Source organism: Lytechinus variegatus, chromosome 1 (genome assembly GCF_018143015.1).
Source record: "Lytechinus variegatus isolate NC3 chromosome 1, Lvar_3.0, whole genome shotgun sequence".
In the NCBI taxonomy this organism is placed as follows: domain Eukaryota; kingdom Metazoa; phylum Echinodermata; class Echinoidea; order Temnopleuroida; family Toxopneustidae; genus Lytechinus; species Lytechinus variegatus.
The window spans coordinates 35,075,588-35,102,021 of NC_054740.1; the positions used below are offsets into that span (position 1 = coordinate 35,075,588).

At 35.6% G+C, this 26,434-nt stretch overlaps 2 protein-coding genes across 4 annotated transcripts in view; both read left to right on the forward strand.

The window, feature by feature from the left end:
* LOC121412549 (contactin-associated protein-like 2) overlaps nucleotides 1-6,512 on the forward strand; it is a 34,168-nt gene extending 27,656 nt beyond the window's left edge. For all 3 annotated transcript variants that reach the window (XM_041605342.1, XM_041605350.1, XM_041605356.1), the window contains 2 exons: nucleotides 4,455-4,667; nucleotides 5,441-6,512. In XM_041605342.1, coding sequence (XP_041461276.1) covers nucleotides 4,455-4,633 — 179 coding nt within the window. In that variant the 3' untranslated portion in view covers nucleotides 4,634-4,667; nucleotides 5,441-6,512. The remainder of the gene's footprint in view (nucleotides 1-4,454; nucleotides 4,668-5,440) is intronic.
* A 5,396-nt stretch (nucleotides 6,513-11,908) lies between these two features.
* LOC121412574 (proteolipid protein DM beta-like) lies at nucleotides 11,909-25,747 on the forward strand. Its single transcript, XM_041605365.1, has 7 exons — nucleotides 11,909-12,010; nucleotides 17,670-17,826; nucleotides 19,508-19,670; nucleotides 20,373-20,523; nucleotides 21,857-21,903; nucleotides 23,684-23,749; nucleotides 24,739-25,747. Exons 1-7 carry the CDS (start codon nucleotides 12,007-12,009, stop codon nucleotides 24,895-24,897), a joined length of 747 nt encoding a protein of 248 aa, XP_041461299.1. The 5' UTR covers nucleotides 11,909-12,006; the 3' UTR covers nucleotides 24,898-25,747.
* The last annotated feature ends 687 nt before the right edge of the window (nucleotides 25,748-26,434 follow it).

Consider the following 26,434-nt stretch of genomic DNA (forward strand, 5'->3'; position numbering starts at 1 on the left):
CTTCTCGTCATCCGTCTAGTTATCCTTCTCGTCATCCGTTTGGTTATCCTTCTCGTGATCCGTCTGGTTATCCTTTTCGTCACCCGTCTGGTTATCCTTTTCATCATCCTTCTCGTCATCCGTCTAGTTATCATTCTCATCACTCTTCTCGTCATCCGTCTAGTTATCCTTCTCGTCATCCTTCTTGTCATCCGTCTGGTTATCCTTCTCATCCTCCTTCCCGTTACCCGTCTGGTTATCCTTCTCATCCTCCTTCCCGTCACCCGTCTGGTTATCCTTCGCATCATCATCCTCATCACCCGTCTAGTTATCCTTCTCATCATCATCCTCGTCATCGGTCTGGTTATCATTCTCATCACCCTCCTCGTCATCCGTCTGATCATCATCCTCGTCACCCGTCTAGTTATCCTTCTCATCATCATCCTCGTCACCCGTCTAGTTATCCTTCTCATCATCATCCTCGTCATTCGTCTGGTTATCATTCTCATCACCCTTCTCGTCATCCGTCTGATCATCATCCTCGTCACCCGTCTGGTTATCCTTCTCATCATCCTTCTCGTCACCCGTCTGGTTATCCTTCTCATCATCATCCTCGTCACCCGTCTGGTTATCCTTCTCATCATCCTTCTCGTCACCCGTCTGGTTATCCTTCTCATCATCATCCTCGTCACCCGTCTGGTTATCCTTCTCATCATCATCCTCGTCACCCGTCTGGTTATCCTTCTCGTCACCCGTCTGGTTATCCTTCTCATCATCATCCTCGTCACCCGTCTGGTTATCCTTCTCATCATCATCCTCGTCACCCGTCTGGTTATCCTTCTCATCATCCTTCTCGTCACCCGTCTGGTTATCCTTCTCATCATCATCCTCGTCACCCGTCTGGTTATCCTTCTCATCATCATCCTCGTCACCCGTCTGGTTATCCTTCTAGTCACCTGTCTGATTATCCTTCTCATCATCATCCTCGTCACCCGTCTGATTATCCTTCTCATCATCATCCTCGTCATCCGTCTGGTTATCATTCTCGTCACCCTCCTCGTCACCCGTCTAGTTATCCTTCTCATCATCATCCTCGTCACCCGTCAGTTTATCCTTCTCATCACCCTCCTCGTCATCCGTCTGATCATCATCCTCGTCACCCGTCTAGTTATCCTTCTCATCATCCTTCTCGTCATCCGTCTGGTTATCCTTCTCATCATCATCCTCGTCACCAGTCTGGTTATCCTTCTCATCATCATCCTCGTCACCCGTCTGGTTATCCTTCTAGTCACCTGTCTGATTATCCTTTTCATCATCCTTCTCGTCAACCGTCTGATTATCCTTCTCATCATCATCCTCGTCATCCGTCTGGTTATCCTTCTCATTACCCTCCCCGTCACCCGTCTAGTTATCCTTCTCATCATCATCCTCGTCACCCGTCTGTTTATCCTTCTCATCACCCTCCTCGTCACCCGTCTAGATATCCTTCTCATCATCATCCTCGTCACCAGTCTGGTTATCCTTCTCATCATCATCCTCGTCATCCGTCTGGTTATCCTTCTAGTCACCTGTCTGATTATCCTTCTCATCATCATCCTCGTCACTCGTCTGATTATCCTTCTCATCATCATCCTCGTCATCCGTCTGGTTATCATTCTCATCACCCTCCTCGTCATCCGTCTGATCATCATCCTCGTCACCCGTCTAGTTATCCTTCTCATCATCATCCTCGTCATCCGTCTAGTTATCCTTCTCATCATCATCCTCGTCATTCGTCTGGTTATCATTCTCATCACCCTTCTCGTCATCCGTCTGATCATCATCCTCGTCACCCGTCTAGTTATCCTTCTCATCATCATCCTCGTCACCAGTCTGGTTATCCTTCTCATGATCATCCTCGTCACCCGTCTGGTTATCCTTCTAGTCACTTGTCTGGTTATCCTTCTCATCATCATCCTCGACACCCGTCTGATTACCATTCTCATCATCATCATCATCCTCGTCCTCCGTCTGGTTATCATTCTCATCACCCTCCTCGTCACCCGTCTGGTTCTCCTTCTCATCATCATCCTCGTCACCCGTCTGGTTATCCTTCTCATCATCATCCTCGTCACCCGTCTGGTTATCCTTCTCATCATCATCCTCGTCACCCGTCTGGTTATCCTTCTCATCATCATCCTCGTCATCCGTCTACTTATCCTTCTCACCATCCTCCTCGTCTCCCGTCTAGTTATCCTTCTCATTATCATCCTCGTCACAAGTCTGGTTATCCTTCTCATCATCATCCTCGTCACCCGTCTGGTTATCCTTCTCATCATCATCCTCGTCATCCATCTACTTATCCTTCTCACCATCCTCCTCGTCACCCGTCTGGTTATCCTTCTCATCCTCCTTCCCGTCACCCGTCTGGTTATCCTTCTCATCATCATCCTCGTCATCCGTCTGGTTATCCTTCTCATCATCCTCCTCGTCACCCGTCTGGTTATCCTTCTCATCATCATCCTCGTCACCCGTCTGGTTATCCTTCTCATCATCATCCTCGTCATCCGTCTACTTATCCTTCTCACCATCCTCCTCGTCACCCGTCTGGTTATCCTTCTCATCCTCCTTCCCGTCACCCGTCTGGTTATCCTTCTCATCATCATCCTCGTCATCCGTCTGGTTATCATTCTCATCATCCTTCTCGTCATCCGTCTAGTTATCCTTCTCATCATCCTTCTCGTCACCCGTCTAGTTATCCTTCTCGTCACCCGTCTGATTATCCTTCTCATCACCCTCCTCGTCACCCGTCTGGTTATCAATCTCATCATCCTTCTCGTCACCCGTCTAGTTATCCTTCTCATCATCCTTCTCGTTATCCGTCTGGTTATCCTTCTCATCATCCTCCTCGTCACCCGTCTTGTTATCCTTCACATCATCATCCTCGTCATCCGTCTGGTTATCATTCTCATCATCATCCTCGTCATCCGTCTGATTATCCTTCTCATCCTCCTTCCCGTCATCCGTCTGATTATCCTTCTCATCACCCTCCTCGTCACCCGTCTGGTTATCCTTCTCATCACCCTCCTCGTCACCCGTCTGGTTATCCTTCTCATCATCCTTCTCGTCATCCGTCTGGTTATCATTCTCATCATCATCTTCGTCATCCGTCTGATTATCCTTCTCATCACCCTCCTCGTCACCCGTCTGGTTATCCTTCTCATCACCCTCCTCGTCACCCGTCTGGTTATCCTTCTCATCATCCTTCTCGTCATCCGTCTGGTTATCCTTCTCATCGTCCTTCTCGTCATCCGTCTAGTTATCCTTCTCATCATCCTCCTCGTCACCCGTCTGGTTATCCTTCTCATCCTCCTTCCCGTCACCCGTCTGGTTATCCTTCTCATCCTCCTTCCCGTCACCCGTCTGGTTATCCTTCTCATCACCCTCCTCGTCACCCGTCTGGTTATCCTTCTCATCATCCTTCTCGTCATCCGTCTGGTTATCCTTCTCATCATCCTTCTCGTCATCCGTCTAGTTATCCTTCTCATCATCCTCCTCGTCACCCGTCTTGTTATCCTTCACATCATCATCCTCGTCATCCGTCTGGTTATCATTCTCATAATCATCCTCGTCATCCGTCTGATTATCCTTCTCATCACCCTCCTCGTCACCCGTCTGGTTATCCTTCTCATCCTCCTTCCCGTCACCCGTCTGGTTATCCTTCTCATCCTCCTTCCCGTCACCCGTCTGGTTATCCTTCTCGTCACCCTCTCGCCATCCGGTTTATCATATGTCTCCGCTCCTGATTCTATCCCAACTTTTCGTCCTTCTTTTCAACCTTCTGTTTTCTTAATACATTACCACAAGCCATCATTAAGCCGTATTCAAAACAACTTTACTTTGTCGTTTTTTATTACTAGCTATTAGCAATTAAAATGTAGGCTTATAATTTCTGGTTAATTAAACATTTTAATATACGCAAAGAACATAATCGATCTAATGTTGATAATTAACCACGGACACCGTTCTCACTACCATCAAAAAACTAGTTTACTGGAAACTAGTTTAACGTGTAATGAGAACGGTCGAAGCGGTCTTGGAAGCGATCTTCCAAACCGATTCAGAAAACCACCTCGCGATGTAGTTTTGAAGATCGCTTTGCCTCGTTAAAGTGGTTATAGCGTAAGTAAGGAAGCGATCCTCACACATTTCGAGTGCGCTACTCCACACACTGTATGTAGAATGCCTACGCTGTGGTTTCAAATTTCGTGCGAATTATGTCACCCCACTGAGAGTGTTCTCTTATCAACAAGACCGCTTTACGTGAAGTGTTTTTGAAAACCACTTTCGGGTGATCAAATGGGAATGCTAGCAAAGCGATCTTCCAAATCTAGTTTCCTGAACCGGTTTCCAGTAATCCAGTTTTAGAGAGTATAATGAGAACGGTGTCATATACTTTAATCGTAATTATCTTATTTTTTTTAACTTACTTGCAGCTCGTGGCTGTCTGGAAAACAAGAACTGCAACTGCGATTCCAACCCCAAACAATTTGCCATCGATGAGGGTATAATCTCTGACAAGCCCTACCTGCCAGTGACGGATGTCCGTCTTGGTGATACTGGTAGTAAGAAGGAGGAAGGATATGTCACTCTCGGCCCCTTGCGATGCCAGTAAAATAGTTCCGTCTTCGTCCTCGTTCTCACATCAGGTGACTTTTCTCCCATCACATTGAAGAAAATGCGTCCGCGATAATTTGATTATAATTCATTTCTTATGGCAACTTATTCTCTAATAGATAAATGTATTTATTACACTTCTACTTTTGTCAATTAATTCGGGATCTCTGTTTTCAAGTATTCGGATACTTCAAAGAGGAATAGGAAAAGTGATAATAACTAACTAATATAATCATGTGCATTTAATCTAAATTACTTTTTGAAACCAAATTCGAATCTTTAGTTAAAATGGCCAAGTTCATGTTTACGTTAAGTATGTAATAATTGGATATTAAATGTGCAATCATCAAATGCTTACAATTAATCGAGACGGTAAAGAAAGTTAGGGCATATTTCGGTTGGAACGTTTTTGTTCACAAAACAATGTCATTTTTCTTTTGGAACGACCGTCAAAATATATCATCTATTGTGACCTAGTTGTGTTCGGTCTTAAATTTTTTGATCGACAGTAATGAAAAGGGCCTCTGGAAAATACATTTGTATTGCTGCAAAAACTTTAATATTCTCACTATACCGGTCATGTACCAGCTATGAGGAAAAGTAAAAGTAGGGAAAATTGTCTTCAGAACAAGTTCAACAGCCCATGTATACAAGAAAACAATGAAAAAATAAAGAAAGGCCTTGTCAAATAATTCTCTTATCTATAACATAATTGTCATTTATACAATCTGAACTCCCACTTCCCTGTTTCATCACCCTTTTTTATTCACATTTTATATGTATTTATTATATATAATTTTTACAGATATCAACTACAGAGAACTTTTGAGCTGCATAATCCTTGAGACATTGTTTCTATGTGATGATATTATTTGTTATCACTTCCATCATCATCTCACGATTTGGAAGCGGAGTGGAAATTTCTGAAAGTTGTTTTTCATAAAAACTGCAGGTATATAGTGAACATTTTGGATATATTTGGTAAAGTTGACTTGTGTATTTCTACAATTCACACCAAAACTCACCTAAAATTTTGTGGACAGAAAGGTGAAATAAGGGGGGGGGGTCGAATTAGGATATTAATAATTTTCTACATAATTTTGCCATTTTTTTCTTCATTAGAATGTAAATATGTATTTAGGCTATTTCAACAAATAGGAATGTCACAAAAATATTATAAGTAGAAAACTACTATACTCGTGTACATAAAACTAGGATAAGTGTGTTTTATATTTCTCCTAAGCAAGATAGATGGATTGATAGAATGTAATGTCTATTGATCTTACGTGACTACTGCCAGCGTTGCACTATTTGTCATATTGTAAATCTGTAGTTTAGATTGTGAATATTGCAAAAGTGATTTACTGCCCCGTATCTTATCTTTGGATTTGATATTTTGTCTCTTTGTGGCAACAAATAATTGATAGAAACAAATAGATTGGAATACCAGTGTTTGTGTAGCGATAATTATATTGAATTAGATTGTTTACCTATTTATGATAATTTGATTATTTCTATAATATGAATATGCACAAATGAAAATTCAGATCACAATGCTCATAAATCATTTTTATTAACATAAATTTAAATAATATACTTTTTTGAATAATTTCCCATTCTACCTTCTCTGATGAACTTTTTTATTATGATGATAACGAATTTAGAACATACTGGTCAATATCTAATTGTATCATAGCTGCGCTGATTCCTTTTTGTTTTCAGTATTACTTCAAAATACAAAAAGTTAAGAAAACAGTATTAACCATGTTAACCGTTAGGTATTACATTCAAGATGCATCATAATCTCTTAATATCACATCATTGTTTGATTATCATTTTGAGAATTTTGTCCAGAATTGCTGCGGTGACAATGTCAATTTTTTTTTATATTTATGATGTTAATCTACTTTTACAAAAGGGATCTACTTTACTTTTACTCTTCCTGCACTCTAAAAAAAGGTTTACACAATATTGGGTAAATAGGGAACATGCATGTTGTTGAGTAAAAAGATTTGGAAAATTTACGCAATGTTGCGTTGAAATAGCCCAATATAGGGTAAAAAAAATACTTCGCAAACATGCATGTTCCTTTTTTACTCAATATTGGGTAAAATTTTACTCAGTGTTTTTAGAGTGTGGTGTTTGAAAATAATACTACAAATGGAGGATTAAAAATGATAATATAAAGTAACTTTGCGTAAATGATCAAATCAGTAAAAAGAACCAATTAAAAAAGGATGAATATGGTGAAAAAAATGATACATAAAAATTTGATTCAAGTGTCATAATTCATGATAACTTGTGTTGATGAAATAAATGATAACACTTTAAAACAAATTCTGTCAAGTATATGTAATCTGTACTTGAGTTCTGTATAACTAATGCTTTTTAAAATTTGACTACAAACGTTTCAAAATAAACTGTATTAATGTAGTCTAGTGGAAGTAAAGTTAAATCGAAAACTGTACTATTTTTGTAACTTTATGGTACTTTGAATAAACAGACCTAATTCCATCCCAAAATGCCTTTGTCTGATTCATGTTATAAGAGTTTGTGTCATTTAATAAAGACATATGTTAAAATTGATTTGAATTTAAAAATATAAGCTGTAAGGTGGCAATTGTCACCTGTGTATGTGAAATGGATTAAAAAATAATTCCAGAAAGATATCGCGATCGAAAAACCATTATTTAGTAGAGAGTTACAGCCCAATAATTCAATATCAATGACCCTATCAGCTTTAAAAATGTATCGGTGTATTTGGTAGGTTTAGAAGCATGTAAAGAATTTAAGAAATTAGATAAACAAAATTAAGATAGCAATTTATAATCTTAGTTTTATTTTATGTAATTGTCTTTCTTTATTTATCTTTCTTCCCCTTCCTTAATCTCTATCATCTCTCTGCCTGTATCTCTCTTTTCTTCTTTCCTCCTCCCCTCTCCCCTTCCACTCTTACACCCCTTCTCCCTCATACACACACATACCCTCACACTCCCACACACGCGCGCGCGCGCACCCTCTCTCTCTCCCTCTCTCTTTCCTCCCTCTTTCATTTCTATATCTTGTAGAATCTACCGAACATGTATTGCTATGGTTTGCAGTAAAATACATTTTCTAAAACGGGCCTCGATGTTAAGCTCATTTGTTTCTCTCCAAATCTTTGGTAAAGAACAAATGTCTAAAATTAAAAATACTAACTTCTTAATCTTAAACACGAAATCTGTATGATCTTTGTTTGAAGGAAATATTGTTTAGCAATTCTGGGGGAAAAAACACTCTTAATTGAGCAGTCAATTTCGATTTTATTTCCAAGATTAACGTTTTAGAACAATGTTGCAAAAGAGTACATCGATATTACACATTTTTTTTATTAAACGATATTCTAACTTTAACAATGACTTGTAGAATATAGCTGTTTTGAATGGATGGACTAAAATCGCTTCATGAAGGATTGCCATGTAATGTATATATTAAATAATCTGGAAGAGAAATTGAATTGGTTAATAATTTTCGTCTAATTTTTTTCTGAATATTCGGTCATGAGAATGATCAATTATTGAACTGTACACACCCAGGGTAGAAACAGGTTAAGTAGGTCAATAAACAAGGACAGTGTATTAAACCAACCCACGGTCAAACAGGGGAAGAAAAGAAGGACACACCCTGAAAATTAAGGGGTTAAAATAATTATATAGAGACCGACAGAGAGTGAGGTAGGGAACATGGTGGAGAGCAAGGGGGAGGCAGAGGTTGAGTGAAAGGATGTGGATGGCAGATGGAAGATAAAAAGAATGAAAACTTAATTCTAATGATGATGATAATAATTATTACAATAATATTAATATAGGGTATTTATATTGCGCACTTATCCACCTTGTTAAGTGCTCAAGGCGCTCCTATATTACCCGGCTAAGCTATAGGCGTTCATAGCGCACACAGCTTTTTAAGGAATTACTTCCTACCGGTACCCATTTACCTCACCTGCGTTGAGTGCAGCACAATGTGGATCATTTTTTTTCTGAATGAAATTACGCCATGGCTGGGATTCATTATTATTATTATTGGTATAATAATAATAATGATAATAATAATATGGAACAGGGATATAGCGCTTGATAAAACGTTTCTGAGTGATTCATACTATTTTCATGTAAAGGTGTTTGTGTCTGTCTGTGCTTGGGAATGGGGGAAAGAAAAACAATATTAGCAATGAAATGAATAACAAGATTTTTTTAATCGACGTTAACAGCACTAACAACAATTTACACTCTAATCATCGCCACTATCATAATTTGATAATGTGTATTCCTATACAGTCAATCATATTTTCAACGATTATTTATTTACTGTACTCTTATTTATGATCAGTTCATATGGATATATGCATATCTTGCTTTTTTTCGGTTACACCAAACAGAACAAACTGAAACTAAAATTGTTATCTTAATCGTCATCGTCTTGTTATCTGTTGATCATCATAAAATTGAGAATGTACAAGCCCCTCCTGCTTAAATCGGTTACTTGAGTTCAATCATAAAAAATGATATCATAATTGCATTTTGTGTGTATCGACACACCTTTGTTCTTAACCCCATAACAAACGTACTCTGTGTTCACATATTCTTGCCATTAATCGTGTTTGTAGAGCAATAAAAGCAAGTGTACATAAGATCTTTTGTTTGTAGAAGAGGAGGAGCATGTCGACTTTGACCTGTATATCCAGTCGTAGAGTATCATAATGAAATGTATCAAAAACATGCTCTAAAAATTTCAGGATTGAGGATAAGAAGTAAAAATGTACAATGGTAAGCGTGTTCTGGACATTGTTTGATGGTATCGTGGTGGTGATGATGGTGACGAACTAGCGTGTACAGATGTGGGGGTGGTCTTGGAGATATTGCCCCCCCCCCCACTGAAAAACAAACAATTTTTAACAAAACTCTACGACCTGGGAAAAGAGATTAAGGGAATGGAAAATGATAAAATGTGGAAATAATCTCCGTATAACATGTTAAAACATGTCACGGAGTTAAATTCTAAATCCAAAAAAAGGTAATTTGTTTGCTCGATCGTTGGCTCTTCATGTATTTACCCTCGTACGCCATTTCTTGTCCCTAATCATTTTAACTCATTACGCCACTGGTTAAAATGAAAGTGTCGATGGTGATGATGATGATGATGATGATGATGATGATGATGATGATGATGATGATGGTGATGATGATGATGATGATGATGGTGATGATGATGATGATGATGATGATGATGATGATGATGATGATGATGGTGATGATGATGATGATGATGATGATGATGATGATGATGATGATGATGATGGTGATGATGATGATGATGATGGTGATGATGATGATGATGATGATGATGATGGTGATGATGATGATGATGATGATGATGATGATGAGGATGATGGTGATGATGATGGTGATGATGATGATGATGATGATGGTGATGATGATGATGATGATGATGATGATGATGATGATGATGATGATGATGATGTTGATGATAATGATGATGAGGATGATGATAATGATGATGACGACGATGGTGAAGAAATTGCGCTCGATGTAAAATAAGTACAACTTTTAAAAATGGTGGTTGTTTTCGCTTTGTTTCTAGAAATGAATTGATAATTTCTCCAAATTCAAAGGTAAAGCACTGGGAATGGGGTGGTTTTATATAGAGAAATATAGGCCTAAATTAACGAGAGGTGGGAAAATGAATAAGAATTTACATTATTGTTCGGTGATTTTTTTTTTATAAAATTCTATTATTGTTAGCAAGTTTTTAATATCTACTGGTAGATCTCTCAGGAAGATGACATATAAGGTTCATGGCATTTCCATAGTGACCAAAATATAATTGATAATAATACATATGAGAAAACATTTTTCTTATCATTATTCATATACGTTTTAGATACTTGTATAGTTATTTATATCATGCAGCTTATTATTTGCAGCTACCCAATGACGACAACAACAAAATTATAAACAATCTGAGGGGACAGTCTAAGTATTCATCAAAATAAATCTAAATAAATTACGAGCAATCACATATACGTAAATCATTTTAAGCACTGCATTTTGTCTATTTTTGCCATGTTACATAATCACAGAGTACCGAGGGCGATATTACCACTATTATGGATTATAACAATTAAATTCAAATGGAAGACCCACAGCAAAGTGTTACATGTAGAGAATGTATGCCCTTTAACACTCATTTATCATGATGTTATAAAAATGTTGTCTGACATAATCGTGTTCTTATTGACACTATGTAGTAAATCACTATGAGTAATGCTACGAAAATGTCAATAAAACAAAATCGCTGGCAAATACCAAGCAGAGAATAACATAATCTTAACCAATTTTTCTTGCCCCTTTTGTCACTGCGATATGGGGGCTTTCTGGCCTAGAGCCCCAACATGTTCAACGACCCGTAAAGAAAAAATGGAAGATAAAGGGAAAGAACGAAAACGGGTGGAATGTTAAACATAATTATTTTGTTGAATTTTGTATCGAAATCTATCATGAAATTAGATTTTTACTATAAAAGGCCCAAACTTTCGCTCGCTCGCGACTTAATTTTTTCCCCTCGTACGCCAAGTTACGCATCCATTTTCTGGCACATTGCGCCTTACATGGCCTGTTGATTTGCTTGTTTTGTCATCATCCATAATACTTTGACAAGCAATTAGAATGTAGAACAAATTTATAGTAGATATTAATGAATTATACGTAACTAACCGGTGATGGATGGATTCACATGCTTGGAGGCTCTATTCAAATAGGCCTAAATTAATAGCTGCTGAGTCAGATTTCGCTTGGTCTTAAAGTTTCCGTTTGGGGGTTCGCCCATGTTTTATTAAGAATTCAAGTAATTTGTCAACTTAGGACATAAAAAGAAAACAAATCAGGACGAAATCGAAGAATGGAAGGAGCGTACGTGATGTATGATTTCCTCTTGCAAAGGAGACAAATATCGGCAGTGAAAACGATCGCATTGATCGACCGTCTGCTAATCCACGAGGAGCAAGCCATGACACTCAATATCTGAACGCACTTTGAAGTTGATCATTAACTAGGACAGTACTCGATGAGCTATTGGCAAGTTCTCTGTAAAATGTAAAAATCCCTACACCTCCTTAAAGGTAATGGTATAGTACATTGGCGGAACAAGGACTTAATTTAGAGAACAGAGGGAAGAATCAGAATTTTGTTTCTTTTTGGAGGGAACGTCTTTATGTCTTCATTATCACGGAAAAAATAACATCGATTGTATCTTGATAACAGAAAGAGGACTCCGGTGGAATTTTTTAAACAGGATTTCGATCACAGAAGCAAAATGGGTAAGTAAATGTGTCGGTTTCGTTTCAATGTTTTTCTTCATTTACTATAATGTGTAAACGGAAGTTGTCATTCTAAAAAAAGTTTTGCAACTCAGTTTTGGGGATGATATCTTTTTGGTTAATGAAGTATAAAAGATGAAACTGGTATCATTGGAAAGCTGAATTATTCTTCTTTACAATGACATGCCATTTGTTGTGATTATGTAATCATGGAATATGCAATCACCCTGAACATCGAGAAAAGTCAGAAGTGAAATGTTGCAAAATGCATTTATTTCCAACAAGAGTCTCCATTTCTATAGAATTTCCACCATGCAGGTGACAGTGAATGCACTCGGTCCATCCTCGAAACAATTGGAAATTCGCTATTGCAAACGACGCATTTTGCAACATTTCATGTCTAACATTGCTGCGTATTATCATGTCTGTGTATTTCTTGATAACACTAGCATTACAAATGACACATGATTGTAAAGAAGAATAATCATGCTTTCTAAAGATATCACTTTTACACATGATGATGGCACATTAAGAAATTTATTAGCACTCAAACTTGCAGTTTGAGTTGCAGAACTCAAACATGACATGGCAACGAATTTTGCAACATTTCATTTTTTACATTGCTGCATATTTATCATGTCTGTGTATTTCATGATAACACTAGCATTACAAATGACACATGATCGTAAAGAAGAATAATCATACTTTCCAATGATACCACTGTTACATATGATGATGGCACACTAAGAAATTTATTAGCACTCAAACTTGAGTTGAGGAACTTTTTTTTGAGGGGTTTTTATGATATTTTATGTATGGATTCAAGTGTATCGTGTTTTACAAAACGTATAAGCTATAAGTTGTTATTTATAAACTTGTTACTTATAAACTTATAAAAAGTGCTAAACCAGAGATGCTAATCCATGCAATTAATTAACAATTATCTACTTGGCTATAATTGCGCTGACCATCACCTTTCAACTTCTCGAGCTCAAACCTCGCTCCACGATATTCCCTCAGCACGAAATGCATCCCTGATCATACTGATGAAGTGAATGTATATACCACAGGGATCAATTCATGTAAAATGTGTGAATGCTTTCGATGCTATCATCTTTGAAGCTATTTTTAATTCATGGCAATTGTGAATTGAAAATCCCAGTAAAATTCTATGAGACATAATTTGTTTATGATTATAAAACGCCACAAGAGGGGGTCTGCATGCACATTGCAAAATAACAACAAGAAGAATATAAAAGTATAACTGCATTTGCACGCGGATTTAAAACAAGTAAAATTATTAAAGGATAAGAAATTAATATTTCAAGATAAAAATATATTGATTTGGTAATAGATCGAAACATTGATAGATGGAATACAACTGGTTCATAAGGAATTGCTAATGTTAGTGGAAACCACACAAAACATAAAACACAAACTCCTAATCAATAAACTTAAAATTTCTTGAATGAAATAATCAGATAGTTGAAATTCATAATTATTGTATTAATTTTTAATGCAAAAATGACGATATCAAGTCTATATGGGACCTTCTATTCAGTAGTACATACACGTATGTACAATTCAACCATTTTTGGTGCGTTGTGAAAATGAAGCTTTAAAAGGATTGATTATTACAAGTGAAAACTTTTCTTTACACTTAAAGAATTATATCATAAAGAACATGAAGCAATGACAAATGTCTACGATTGAGCAAATTATCGAATTTTTGTACCCCCATTATGCCCATGGCAACGTAATAGAGATGTATAGGGTCATGAAGAGTGGATAGCACCATTTATAATTGGAAAAGGAAATTTGCATGGAAATTTGCAAATAGTAGTCATGGTATTGTACCAACGGAGGAAGGCTACATAGCGTGAAGGAGAAAGCAATAGATAGAGAGAGAGGGGTAACGTGAGAAAGGGGAAGAGAGAGAAAAAGAGGAAGAAGAAGAACTGAGGAGGAGGAGAAGAAGGAAAAGAAGAAGGAGGAGAAGAAGAAGAAGGAAAAGGAAAAGACGAAGAAGGAAAAGAAGAAGATGAAGATAATGAAGAAAGAAAAAGAAGAAGAAAGAGGAGGAGGAGGATAAAGAGGAGAAGAAGAAGAAGCAGGAGAAGAAGAAGAAGAAGAAGAAAAAGGGGAAAAAAGATGATGAAGGAGAAGTAGAAGGGTAAGAAGAAGAAGAAGAAGGAGGAGGAGGAGGTGGGGAAAAAGAAGATGAAGGTAATGAAGAAGGAAAAGAAGAAGAAGATGAAGTTAATGAAGAAGAAAAAGATGAAGAAGAAGAGAAGAAGAAGGAGAAACAGATGAAGAAGAAGAAGTAGTAGAAGTAGAAGAAGAAAGGGGATTGAGAGGTTTAATTGAATTCATTGTTTTATCCGTAGATTACATTTATAATGGTTTTATTTTTTTGCTTTGCAATATGCGATGCAAAATATGAAAAATAAACAAATGAAACGTATTGATGAATCATCACTAGAGAAAAGGCGGATTTTAAGAAAATTGGAAAAGAAGGGGATGACACAGTAGAGGCCATTAAATATCAGAACTTTGAAAAAAATGAGTAGTTTATTTAGATATCATATTTTTTTTCTTTGATGTTTCAATTCTTAGAAAACACTCAACAAAGTTTCTAAGGAATATTATACGGTCATCTAGAAACCGACATCCAACCGTCTCACCATACCGCAAACTTCCCCCGGTATTCCGGGGCCGGGATGTACCGTGTAGGGGGAATATCCAAAGGGGGTCTCATGATATAATATTCTTTGACAGCTTATGCCAAGGGGTAAGGGAGAGATAGGGTGTAAGTGGTTACCCCCCTTCATTTTAGAATCAGCCTATATACTTGTGTGGAAAGACATGTCCGATTACCATCCAGGGTCAGCTAGCCCGCCAGCTGAGGTCTCGGATTTGAAGAACTAAATTATAATCTAAGTACAAGTAGTATAGTTTGGTTCAGTTCTATCTATCTATCTATCTATCTATCTATCTATCTATCTGTCTGTCTGTCTATGTTGGGCGTTGTGGCCCAGTGGATTAGTCTTCTGACTTTGAAACAGAGGGTCGTGGGTTCGAATCCCTCCCATGGCGTAATTTCCTTCAGCAAGAAATTCATCTACATTGTGTTGCACTCAACCCAGGTAAGATGAATGGATACCTGGCAGGAATTTATTCCTTGAAATGTTGTAAAGCGATGAGGGGGCTAAAGCCAGGGTAATACTATCCAAGTCATTTGGAAGCGCATATAGTGACGTTATGACTAAATGTGATATGCGCTATACAAGAACTGCGTTATTATTATAATTATCTATATCTACATCTATATCTAGAATGAGATCATATTTATACATAATAAGACATGATCAACAGTAGCTGCTTACATCATTGTCCTGGGACAGACATAAAAAAAGAGATGATCATCAATACAAGATATTATCCGTAAAAAATAAAATCTGGAAAAAGGTTGCTCGGAAATAAAATAGAAAGAGCTTGAGAAAAAAAGGTGCAGAATTTGAAAGAAAATACAGAATAAGAAGAAGCGAGACAACAAGTGAAGTCAAGTAGGAGAGAGAGGGAAGAGAGAGAGAGGGGGGGGGGGGGGGGGGGAGAGAGAAAAGAGAGAATAAAATGCAACACCATCTTATACGAATAATTACAATCTATGTCCATCTATTCATCTATAATGGACTTTGGCTCTATTATGCTATGCAAATACAATTACATGACATAAAGATAGTATTCATTTATGAAAATGATACTCTGATCTCTAAATGATAATATAGTGTCATATTGATTCCTTTTTATTTGCTTCAAAATTGAGGGGGGCAGCAGAACCCACCCCCAAAATAAAAAAAACAGTACAAACGATCAACGTAACTCCAATGAATGATGATAAAAGAAAGCTGTTTTCTTCATGATTTCTATCTCAATCAGCCAAATGAATATGTCGCAGAAATACCACAATAGTGATAGCCAATGAAATTGAGTAAAAAATAGAAGAAGAGGTCAGTTATGAAGTATTCTAATCTTTAACATTTTCTAAAACAAGAAAGGGTGAAATTCTATTTAGAATTTTGAAGAAAGAAAACGAAAATAACAGGGATAATCAACAGTGGATAAAATAATCACTCATTGAAATCCCTTTTGACACTTTTAATTCTTCTTAAAATTGTACATTTTTTTATTATTTCGTTTTGGCAAATTAGCGAGAACTAATAATAGAAAATTGAAGATTGAATAATGTTCACACGCAACAATATCGCTTATTCAATAGTAATTATCGTCTACCCGATGTTTGATTTAGTCTCACTCTCAGAGCGAGACACACCTCAACCTAGTTTAAAACACTTGGCTCCCATTGTTTGAACAATCTGTTCATGATCAATACCAATTACACATGATTAAATTACTTCTTTATTTCATCATCTCCAGGGGCCCGTCTTACAAAGAGTTGCAATTGATCCGATCAATCGCAACTATGGAAAGCCAGTAAATTCAACATATAACATAGATGTATGTTCAAATGTTGTTGTTTTTTAGATATGGATGTATATCCATAAATTCACTGATTTCTTGACACTTTGGTGTGTTCTCCTTTGTTTACTAAGGACATTTAGCAAATCTCTAGTAGAACAAATTATGACACTGATGGATTTCCATAGAGTTACGATTGATTCGATCAATCGTAACTCTTTGTAAGACCGGGGGCCCTGGTTTCCCATGAAACTCTCACTGCACTTACAAAAACCATCATTATTTACAATACTGTATAACCCCTTAACTTGGTTTAAAGTGTGACAAATAAAAGTTTGTGCTTAGACCTGTTAAAGGTTGCTTCTTAAAAGGCAAATAGTAAAAAAGCAAGGAAATGCAAAAAACTACATCCAAAAGAATCAATTCTCTTATTTCAATGGCGAAATATATTAAGGTTATAATCCAAATCTTAATGCCATTCATAAATAAGAGTTGATGATTTGTTCAGAGTGATGTTTTAATTGTTAATTCTCCCTGAATATAGCTAGTTTACTCCAAGATACCCCGGGAACGGGGCTCAGTGACGAAGATAATCGACAGAATTATATAATCAAACTATTTTCACTACTTAGTATTCAATTTTCACACATAATTCATACATCATATACATAGTTGCTATGTAGGAAATTATTTAGTTTGTTAACAAAACCCTTTAAAAATGTATCCTTAGATTAGTCATTTTTTTCATTGCATGATATCAAAAATTTTGATACGAATGTTTTTGTTCATACAAACATGTATTAATAGTATTGACATCAATACTTATTTGAGATAATGCTCATTTTGATAATTTGTTAACATATTTCGAGACATAAACATAATACTGTATTATTAATCACAAATACAAGTCTTAAACATTGAAGAATGATACATTTAATTACAGACATGACTCTATCTCTTTATGTTATTACATTCATAGCCAATTCTCCCGATGAAAGACTTTCAGTATTTATTTTTATATGAATCTTAGAAAAATAGTTGTTTAACCATCATTATATTGAAAGTCTAAGGTTTTATACTTGTTTATTTGTTGAAAGATATTAAGTTTTGATGTCTATTTCGATTCGTTTGTTTCTTTTTGTGATAAAATTATTAATATTCATATTTACATCGATTGTAGGTTGTCGAAGTATGATCCCCGTTGCTTCATTGATAGCAGCTGTCCTGCAATGTATTGGTGTAGCAATGTTCTGTAGTTCGGCGATCCTTGGATTTAACGAATCCCTTCTTCTCTTCAGCAGTAACGAAACACTCGCCGGAATCGCACATGACAACTAGTAAGAACATAAAGTTAAGAATATGGATTTTCGAAGGTTTAGATGTGTTTGCGATAGATTTTATGATTCGGTGGACGAAACAGGGGGAGGGGGTATATGCGTATTATTCACCCCCGAAAAAAAACACGATTGCATTCAGACCTTTATACCATGGTCACATTTGTTTTACGGCGGCTGTACGGCGAGTCAAAAACAGCCGTTTTAACATTTTTGTACCAGCTAAATATAGGTGGTTTGAATAAAAATGAATAAAACGGCTGTTTTCGACTCGCCGTACGGCCGCCGTAGAACAAATGTGACCATGGTATTAATGAAAGTTATTTGATTGCCTGCATATTTTCATAGAAAATGAGACGAAGAGACGAATAATTAACCTTATCATACGTATGGATCGAAAAAAATGGTGGTGTGAATTTTTCAACAGATTTGGTAGACCTCATTATTAATACATTTTTTTTTCTTTGCCTCTTCTTAAAGGACAAGTCCACCCTTGAAAAAAGTTGATTTAAATAAAAAGAGAAAAATCCAACAAGCATAACACTGAAAATTTCATCCAAATCGGATGTAAAATAAGAAAGTTATGACATTTTAAATTTTCTATTAATTTCACAAAATAGTTATATGCACATCCTGGCTGATATGCAAATGAGGAGACCATGACGTCATCCACTCACTATTTTTACTTTGCCTCTTCTTAAAGGACAAGTCCACCCTTAAAAAAGGTTGATTTGAATAAAAAGAGAAAAATCCAACAAGCATAACACTGAAAATTTCATCCAAATCGGATGTAAAATAAGAAAGTTATGACATTTTAAATTTTCTATTAATTTCACAAAACAGTTATATACACATCCTGGCTGATATGCAAATGAGGAGACTATGACGTCATCCACTCACTATTTCTTTTGTATTTTATGATATGAAATATGAAATTATTTTATTCTAATTTTCTCCTCATTGTCAAGTGATACAACGATTAATTCCTCCCTGAACATGTGGAATTAGCATTGTTTAATACTACATGGTTCAGTCAAGTTGGTCCTTATTGTCAAATCTGTAAAAAATGAAATATTCTATAATTCGAACAAAAAAAACCAAATGAAATAGTGAGTGGTGGACATCATCGACTGATTCACCTCGTTGTGCATATCACTGTTTTGTGAAAAATAAGTGAAACTTTAAAATTTCATAACTTTCTTATTTTACATCCGATTTTGATTAAATTTTCAGCACTATGCTAGTTTGATTTGTCTCTATTTATTCAAATCAGCATTTTCCTGGGGTGGACTTGACCTTTAAACTTTCCCAATAGACTACAGATTGTTTATGATTTGATTTAAAGGGAGAATGAAAATATTCTTTTAATAATATATACACGTAAAACCATACAAATATCATACATTATTTTGAAAATAAATATACAAATATAATCATGAAACATTAAGATGATATTGAAAAAATAATGAAAGAAAAAGGTATCCCCAAAAGCCTCAAAAGCTTGAAAAAGGGGAAACCAAGAATAAAACATAAGAATGATTATAGAAAATGATTCACAAATAGAACAGAGTACCGGAATGCGTCGCCAGTAATATACAAATTATTTATCATACACATAGCTGATTATGATGCATATTTTTTAAATTTGCGGTATTTTTAAAATTGTTTTTGTTTTGTTTTTCAGTGTCTACAATATCGAGATAGGTGTGTATGCATGGACAGCTTTCATGATGCTCTGGGCTGTTGGTTTTCTCTTTAGCGCCTTCATGACCACGGCACAAACTAGCGCAAGGTTCGCCCATGAGGGCGGTAATCTCTGCTGCAGTTCATTAGGATGTGTTGGAGCTGTAAGTTATCTGGAGCTCGTTGCAGAGAGAGGGAGTTGTAATCAAACACAAGTCAAGAAATCAAGCGCAGGTTCTATGTGCCTGATTTTGATTGGTTGAAAATCAAGTTGCATTTGATCTTTAGAGTTGCGTTCGATTGCAACTCTTTCTGCAACAGGCCCCTTCATGCTGGGGACCGTTTCATTGAATGTTGTTATGACATCAAATCTGCAAGAACGGTTATACTGTACTTTTTAAATCTGACTGGCCAATATTAAATTTGTTACAGAAATCGTGCAATTGTTATTATTACAAGTCATTATGAAACGAGACCCTGATCTGTTCCAAATGTATGCTAGGCTTTTATCTTGCTTATTTCAATGCCTCTTATTATTTTTGTAGTTTGCTTGCCACATATCATTGCAAGATTTAAAAACAACACTGGCCCCACTCTGAGCCCTGAGGTACTCCATAATCATATGAATATCAACAGTACGGCAATGGAGTCCCAGATGGGTAAAATACCTTATAGAAATGAGTGAGCTGGGAAATTTCTGGGTGAAAGGTGGATTATTCGAATGCATGTGTGAATTCTCGACCCCCCCCCAAAAAAAAAAAAAACAACAGATTATGCAGAAAAATTTTCGAATGCAGCCTCAAACTTTCCTAAATCTAGACCCAGACATTTTGCTTATCTCCTATCACATTGTAATTTTTTTTCAGGCACTCTTTTTCAACTACATTGTCCTGATACTATGGGTCGCTATTTTGTGTGCCTCATCTTTACTCTTCACTTTTTCACTGATGATTAGCGGTTATCAGTTTATCAACAATGGTGACACAAGTCCGACTTTAGTTGATTTTTCATATTATGGTAAGTACGAGAATATGTATTTTGTAATATTATCATAATCAAAAATAGAAAAACTTAAGTGACCACAGTAATACGCAGCCGCGGGGGGGGGGGGCGTCTAAGAAGAAATTTCCTTAAATCTCGGATCAGCTTGATATTTTACCTATTTCTGCCTCACTCCACTTAGGAATAAAGAAGTATGCGCACATCATACAACGAATTAATCTTGTTTGAATGAAAGTGGTGCATCCAAGATCTTACAGAATTCGTCTTAAACCTTTTGATAATTCATGCAAAATATAGGCCAACATATTCCATGTATTAAGAAATGTATAAAGGGATTGGGGCGACCCCGCTTCCATGGAAATAAAGAAAAAGCACTGCTTCCTATTCCGACATGTCTATTCTCCATTTTCCTAAATAGGCAGCAATTACAAAAAAAATAACATTTAAACTATAACTTTAGATTATTATTTTTTTTCATTAGTATTATCATTATTATCATCTTCATCATTAGTAGTAGTAGTAGTATCATTATAATCATTATCATTACTATTATTATTATTATTACTACTGCTACTACCACTATACTATTTAGTCATGAGGACGAATTGGATGGTCTGTCATAGTAACTTAATGCCAGAAATCATCATCATCATGCTCATGAAAATTGCAAATTAATAACACTGATTAAGGAATGCGTAAAATAAATGGAAATTTGAAAATACAGAAAAAGAAGAGGTATATTCATCCTAAAGCAAGTGAAAATAACCCAGAGTGACAACGCATGCGAATGGAATAATTCAAGGTATTAATGTAATTGTTTAGCAATATTATGGGGTATTATGTAGAGATTCAAGATGAGAATTGGTATAACGCTTACTAGGGAATGTTTCATGAAGGATGTTTTATCCGACAAGTCTTGTTTTATACGACAGTTACCTTAGTAACAGTGCCTCACAGCCAATCAGAAATCAAAAATCTTGATGAAACACTCCCTTGAAGTAAAGGAAACACTTTTTTTTCGAAAAGAAGCATACTTATTCTTTTTAAATCGTATAGATGATTTCAATACACAATGCTAAATAAGTCGCAAATTTTTCGTTGATGTTTTAACGAAATTTGGCTGCTTACTGATTATCCCATTTGTGGCAACCCCCATCTCAATTTGTTCAAATTAAAATAATTGTTCACAATAAGGATCGACATATCAAACTTTAGCTGATGGAATTAAGTATGATTCAATCTCAGAAAAAGATCGCCATATTGACAGGTTCTTCAGATTTTTACTACTTTGTCTCAGATGTTATATATACATGTATATATCATCATGTATTTTTTTCCATCTATACAGGTTTAAAGATTGATCAAGTAGTAGAAGTTGAAGATCTTAAAGGAATTGTAAGTCTATTGTACTTCATTGTTTAATACCCTCCAAACCTTTTATATTTTCCTATTAAAAAAAAGACAATTATTAAATGGATAATAAAGTACCAAATACAAATCCAAGGAGAAATTTTTACAACTAAAGCAATATCCATGGGCCGCGTAAATTAACATACATCATAGTATCTAGAGTATTAAGAAAGAAACAATACATTAACCAATTAAAAATTATACTATACATCCGTCAAAAATTGTAAAAACGCTGTTTGAAATTCTAAGATCGTTGTTCAAGCCCATCACTCTTACAACTATAATGTTTAATCGTGTTACGCAACCTGTTTAAAAGTTTATACAACTTGTTTGAAGGTTATAACAACTTACTCTTTTTCGCGGAGTGCATTTCTGCCATTCACCATGTTCATACATAACAATTTTTCCTGGTACTACTTTACCTCAGCGCTGCATTCGACACGATCGATCGATCGTGTTATTCTGAGGTTCTGCGCTGTCATGGATACAAAATTCTCTGTCTTCTGAATGTGAAGTGAAATATGGTGTGCCCCAGGGCTGTGTCTTGGGGCCAACATTCTTAGTGTATATTCTGCCCCTCTTAATTGCTGATATTGCCAGATCTCATAATTTTAGTGTGCATCTTTATGCAGATCACACACAGTTGTATTCCTCATTAAATCCTTCTGATCCACTTGAAGAAGCAAATGTATAAGAACCCGTATGGAAACCTGTATATCTAAAAGAAATGAAAACTTGGATGATTTGTAACAAATTACAGATGAATGATGATAAGAGTGAGTTCTTGATCATTGCATCACGTAATCAAAATTAATGTCCAAAATTCAGTGTCGATCTTTGTATGTTGGTAGTTCTCTTATTGATGAAAAGCCCTGTATACGGAACTTGGGTGTTCAATTTCATTCTGAAATGTCAATAGCTTCCCATGTTAGATTCACAAGAAGAAATTTGTATTTTCCAAATTCTTAATATTAATAGTGTTTGAAAATCCATGTCCACAAATGTAACTCCATTCATACATTATTTCTCGTTTAGACTATGTAAATGCATTGTTATTCAATGCTAACAATGATCAGATCCTTAAGCTTCAGAGAGTGCAAAATGCCGCCGCACGAATTCTTAGTAAAACTTCTAAATATACGCATATAACGCCTGTTCTAAAAGAACTTCACTGGTTACCGGTGGTGGAAAGAATAAGATTCAAGATTTTGTTGCTTACATGGAAAATTGTTAATGGTTGTTCTCCTCATTATTTTTAAGATATTATCTCGGAATATGTACCCTCTATAAATCTAAGATCTTCGGGAACCGGGTTTTTGACAACTCGGAGAATCGAATGCTCATTTGGTGAAAAAGCTTTTGCTCATAGTGCTCCAACTTTGTGGAATGCACTGTCATGAACAATACGCAATGCCAAGTCTATAGAGTCATTCAAAGCTAACATTAAGACATATCTATTCTCATCATATTTCAAATAACAGCCCCCTCCCTTGTGTAATAATTCAGTACGTCTCTGAATAGAAATCTATAAGGTGCACTCTAAATACTATATACTATTTATTATTATTATTACTATTATATAATAAATCTCTTTTTGTCACATCATGGGCACTGACGAAGAGTGTGACTTTACCTTTCATTTTTGAGAGCTATGCTCCTTTTAAAATCTATGATTTTATTGCTACGGTATTTACTAAACCATTTATGATTATATATATATATACAGTATATATTTACTCAGATATTTTTATTTTTTCATAAACAGAGCGATGAGATGATCCTCTATTTCTCCCTAACGGTTGGCGGCTCTGCCCTCGTTACTTTTGGTTTAGTAAGTATAGTAATGATATGATTTTGGGAAGTATTCTCTTCACTTACACTGGTAGTTATTATTGTCTCAGTGTTCTTGTGTAAAATTTGATTGATCGGCTGTTATGAAATTCTTCGACTGACCTGTCAACATTTTTGCCATCCAAGAATTTCGGATATGAAGTAGGTCTATATAACACCCTCAGGGTTGTTATTCATTCATGATTTTATTCCAATTCTCAAATAGTTTCATTTGGAAGCCCAGTCGTGTGTAAATTTGCATACTTAGTGGTGAATTGAATAATCTCAGGTCAGAAAGTCCTACCTTCCTTTGTCCCTTGTAGGTTTGATTAATATTGCTACCAATATTATAGTTTTATTGGCTCCTGGGACCCGTCTTACACAGAGTTGCAATTGATCCGATCAATCGCAACTATGGAAAGCCAGCAAGGTCAACATGTAAAAAAACATGAAGTTAAAAAAATTCTAGATATAATTGTATATCCATAAATTAATTAATTTCTTGGCAGTTTGGTGGGTTCTCCTTTGTTAACAAAGGACATTTTGCAAATTTCCTGTAAAAAAAATTATGACACTGATGGATTTCCATAGAGTTACGATTGATTCAATTCAATTTTATTTATTTTATTTTCAACAGAAGAACAAAGTAATGAGGTCAAATAGTTACATACAGACAAAAAAATCAGGCATGTACAGTATATGATATTTATCTATAAGTAGAAGTAAAACAAAACATAGTAATATATATAAGCAAAATATCATAACCATTATAAAATGAGATTCTGAGAAAATGGAGGGATCCACTAAAAAGCACTAATCCACTAAAAGATTGGATCGATCGTAACTCTTTGTAAGACGGGGCCCTGAAATACAATCTGCGTTTGTTTTAATTCAAATTCACTTCGTACATGCATCTACATGAGCCTGTTTACAACGGAACAAGAATAAAATGTATACATTTTTTTAATCAAATCATTTTCTTTCTCGCAGATCAACTCAATCGCTTGTATGTCAAGTAATTGGAAGCATCTGAAAGTTGGCGACCAGTGGAAAGGCTACGCACACAAGAGAAAACAAGAAGAAAGAGAACTTCATGAGATGACATCATACAAATCATCGGAACGGTTGGCAAATAGTCTTTACTATTAATTAATTTCGCTTGATGGTGTTAATGATTTCAATTTGGACAATTCACGATTCGACCTTGTCATCACAATATCTTGGTCTAAAAAAAACATGAATGTCGTGAATCTTTTAACACTAGTGACGAGTAGTGGTCTCGTGGTTCTGACTCTAGCCTTTCAACCAGAAGGTCGTGGGTGCGAATCCTTGCCGTGACGTTTTTTTCCTTCAGCAACAAATGTATTCAGACTGTGCTGCACTCGACCCAGGTGAGGTGAATGGGTACCCGACAGGATTAATTCATTGAATGCACGAGCGTTGAAAGGCAGCTCGAGCTAAAGCCGGGGTGATAATAATAACAATGCGTCTCGGAAAAGATATTCTCTAGATAGATAGCGCTATAGAAATGACTATCATTATTATTGTTATTGTTGTTATTAATATTATTATAATCATCATCATCATAAATAGTAATAGCTTATGAATTTAACTATGAATAGAAATCTACATCTTGGGGTTCCTTTAAAGTATAAACAGTATGCTTTATAAATGTATGAAATCAATCTAATGAGCTTGGATCTGGGGTTTTAATTTCTTTTTAAAGCAATCTGCCAATGATGACAATCCTCTTTCTGCAAAATTTGAATGAAACAATAATTTATTAGATCTTTTTTTAATACTTGGAGAAGGAGAAAACAATAAATGACAAGCAAATAATAAAAAATGAGATGTTATAAGAATGGTAATACAGTCCTTAGTATGTTTTTCACCTTATTTTAAAGATATTTTATTTTATTCCACAATGTCAATTCACGAAATAAAAAAGATCGAGCTTTGCACTTGTGTACTTTTTAACTTTGTGTCATTTTGAAAATAACCTCCTTAAAAATGCAGTTCTTTTCACGCATTACTAGTGTTCGCTAGCATTTGACTTTATGCAATTTTATATGTACCAGAATGCAGTGGAAAATATAAAATGTCAGGATATCGACCCCGACATTAATTTAAAAATTAAAAATAAGGAATCCATTCGGAGAGGAAAAAGGCGTGAAATAGTATTCAATTTCATATCGTCTTCCTATAAAATATCTCCTTTCGTCAATGTTCGTATTTATAAACAATTTATGAGACACTATTTTACCTGTATTCTAATACATTGTACATAATATATTCACATTGTAGATAGCGAGAGAGATATAATTACTTGTATTTTCTTATTTATGAATATATATAATTCAGAAAATTAATTATACTATATGCTACTCTGTGATTTAATGCATGTATAATTATTTTATACTTTGCATCTATACAAAAATTCAAGAAAATAAGCAAGTTTGACAAATTAATAGCATATACGGAAAGTGGTGCTTTATGGCATGACGTACAATTAAAACTTTTTTTAAACAAGTTTGACACTTACAATTTCATCAAAATTGTATGTAAAATAATAATAAAACAAAGTTCGCTTAATTTCACAAAACAGATTAAGCAATATCTATATCCCTCCTTGCATCTTCATACCCCCCCTCTCTCTCTCAACCACACCTTCATACTCACACACCCT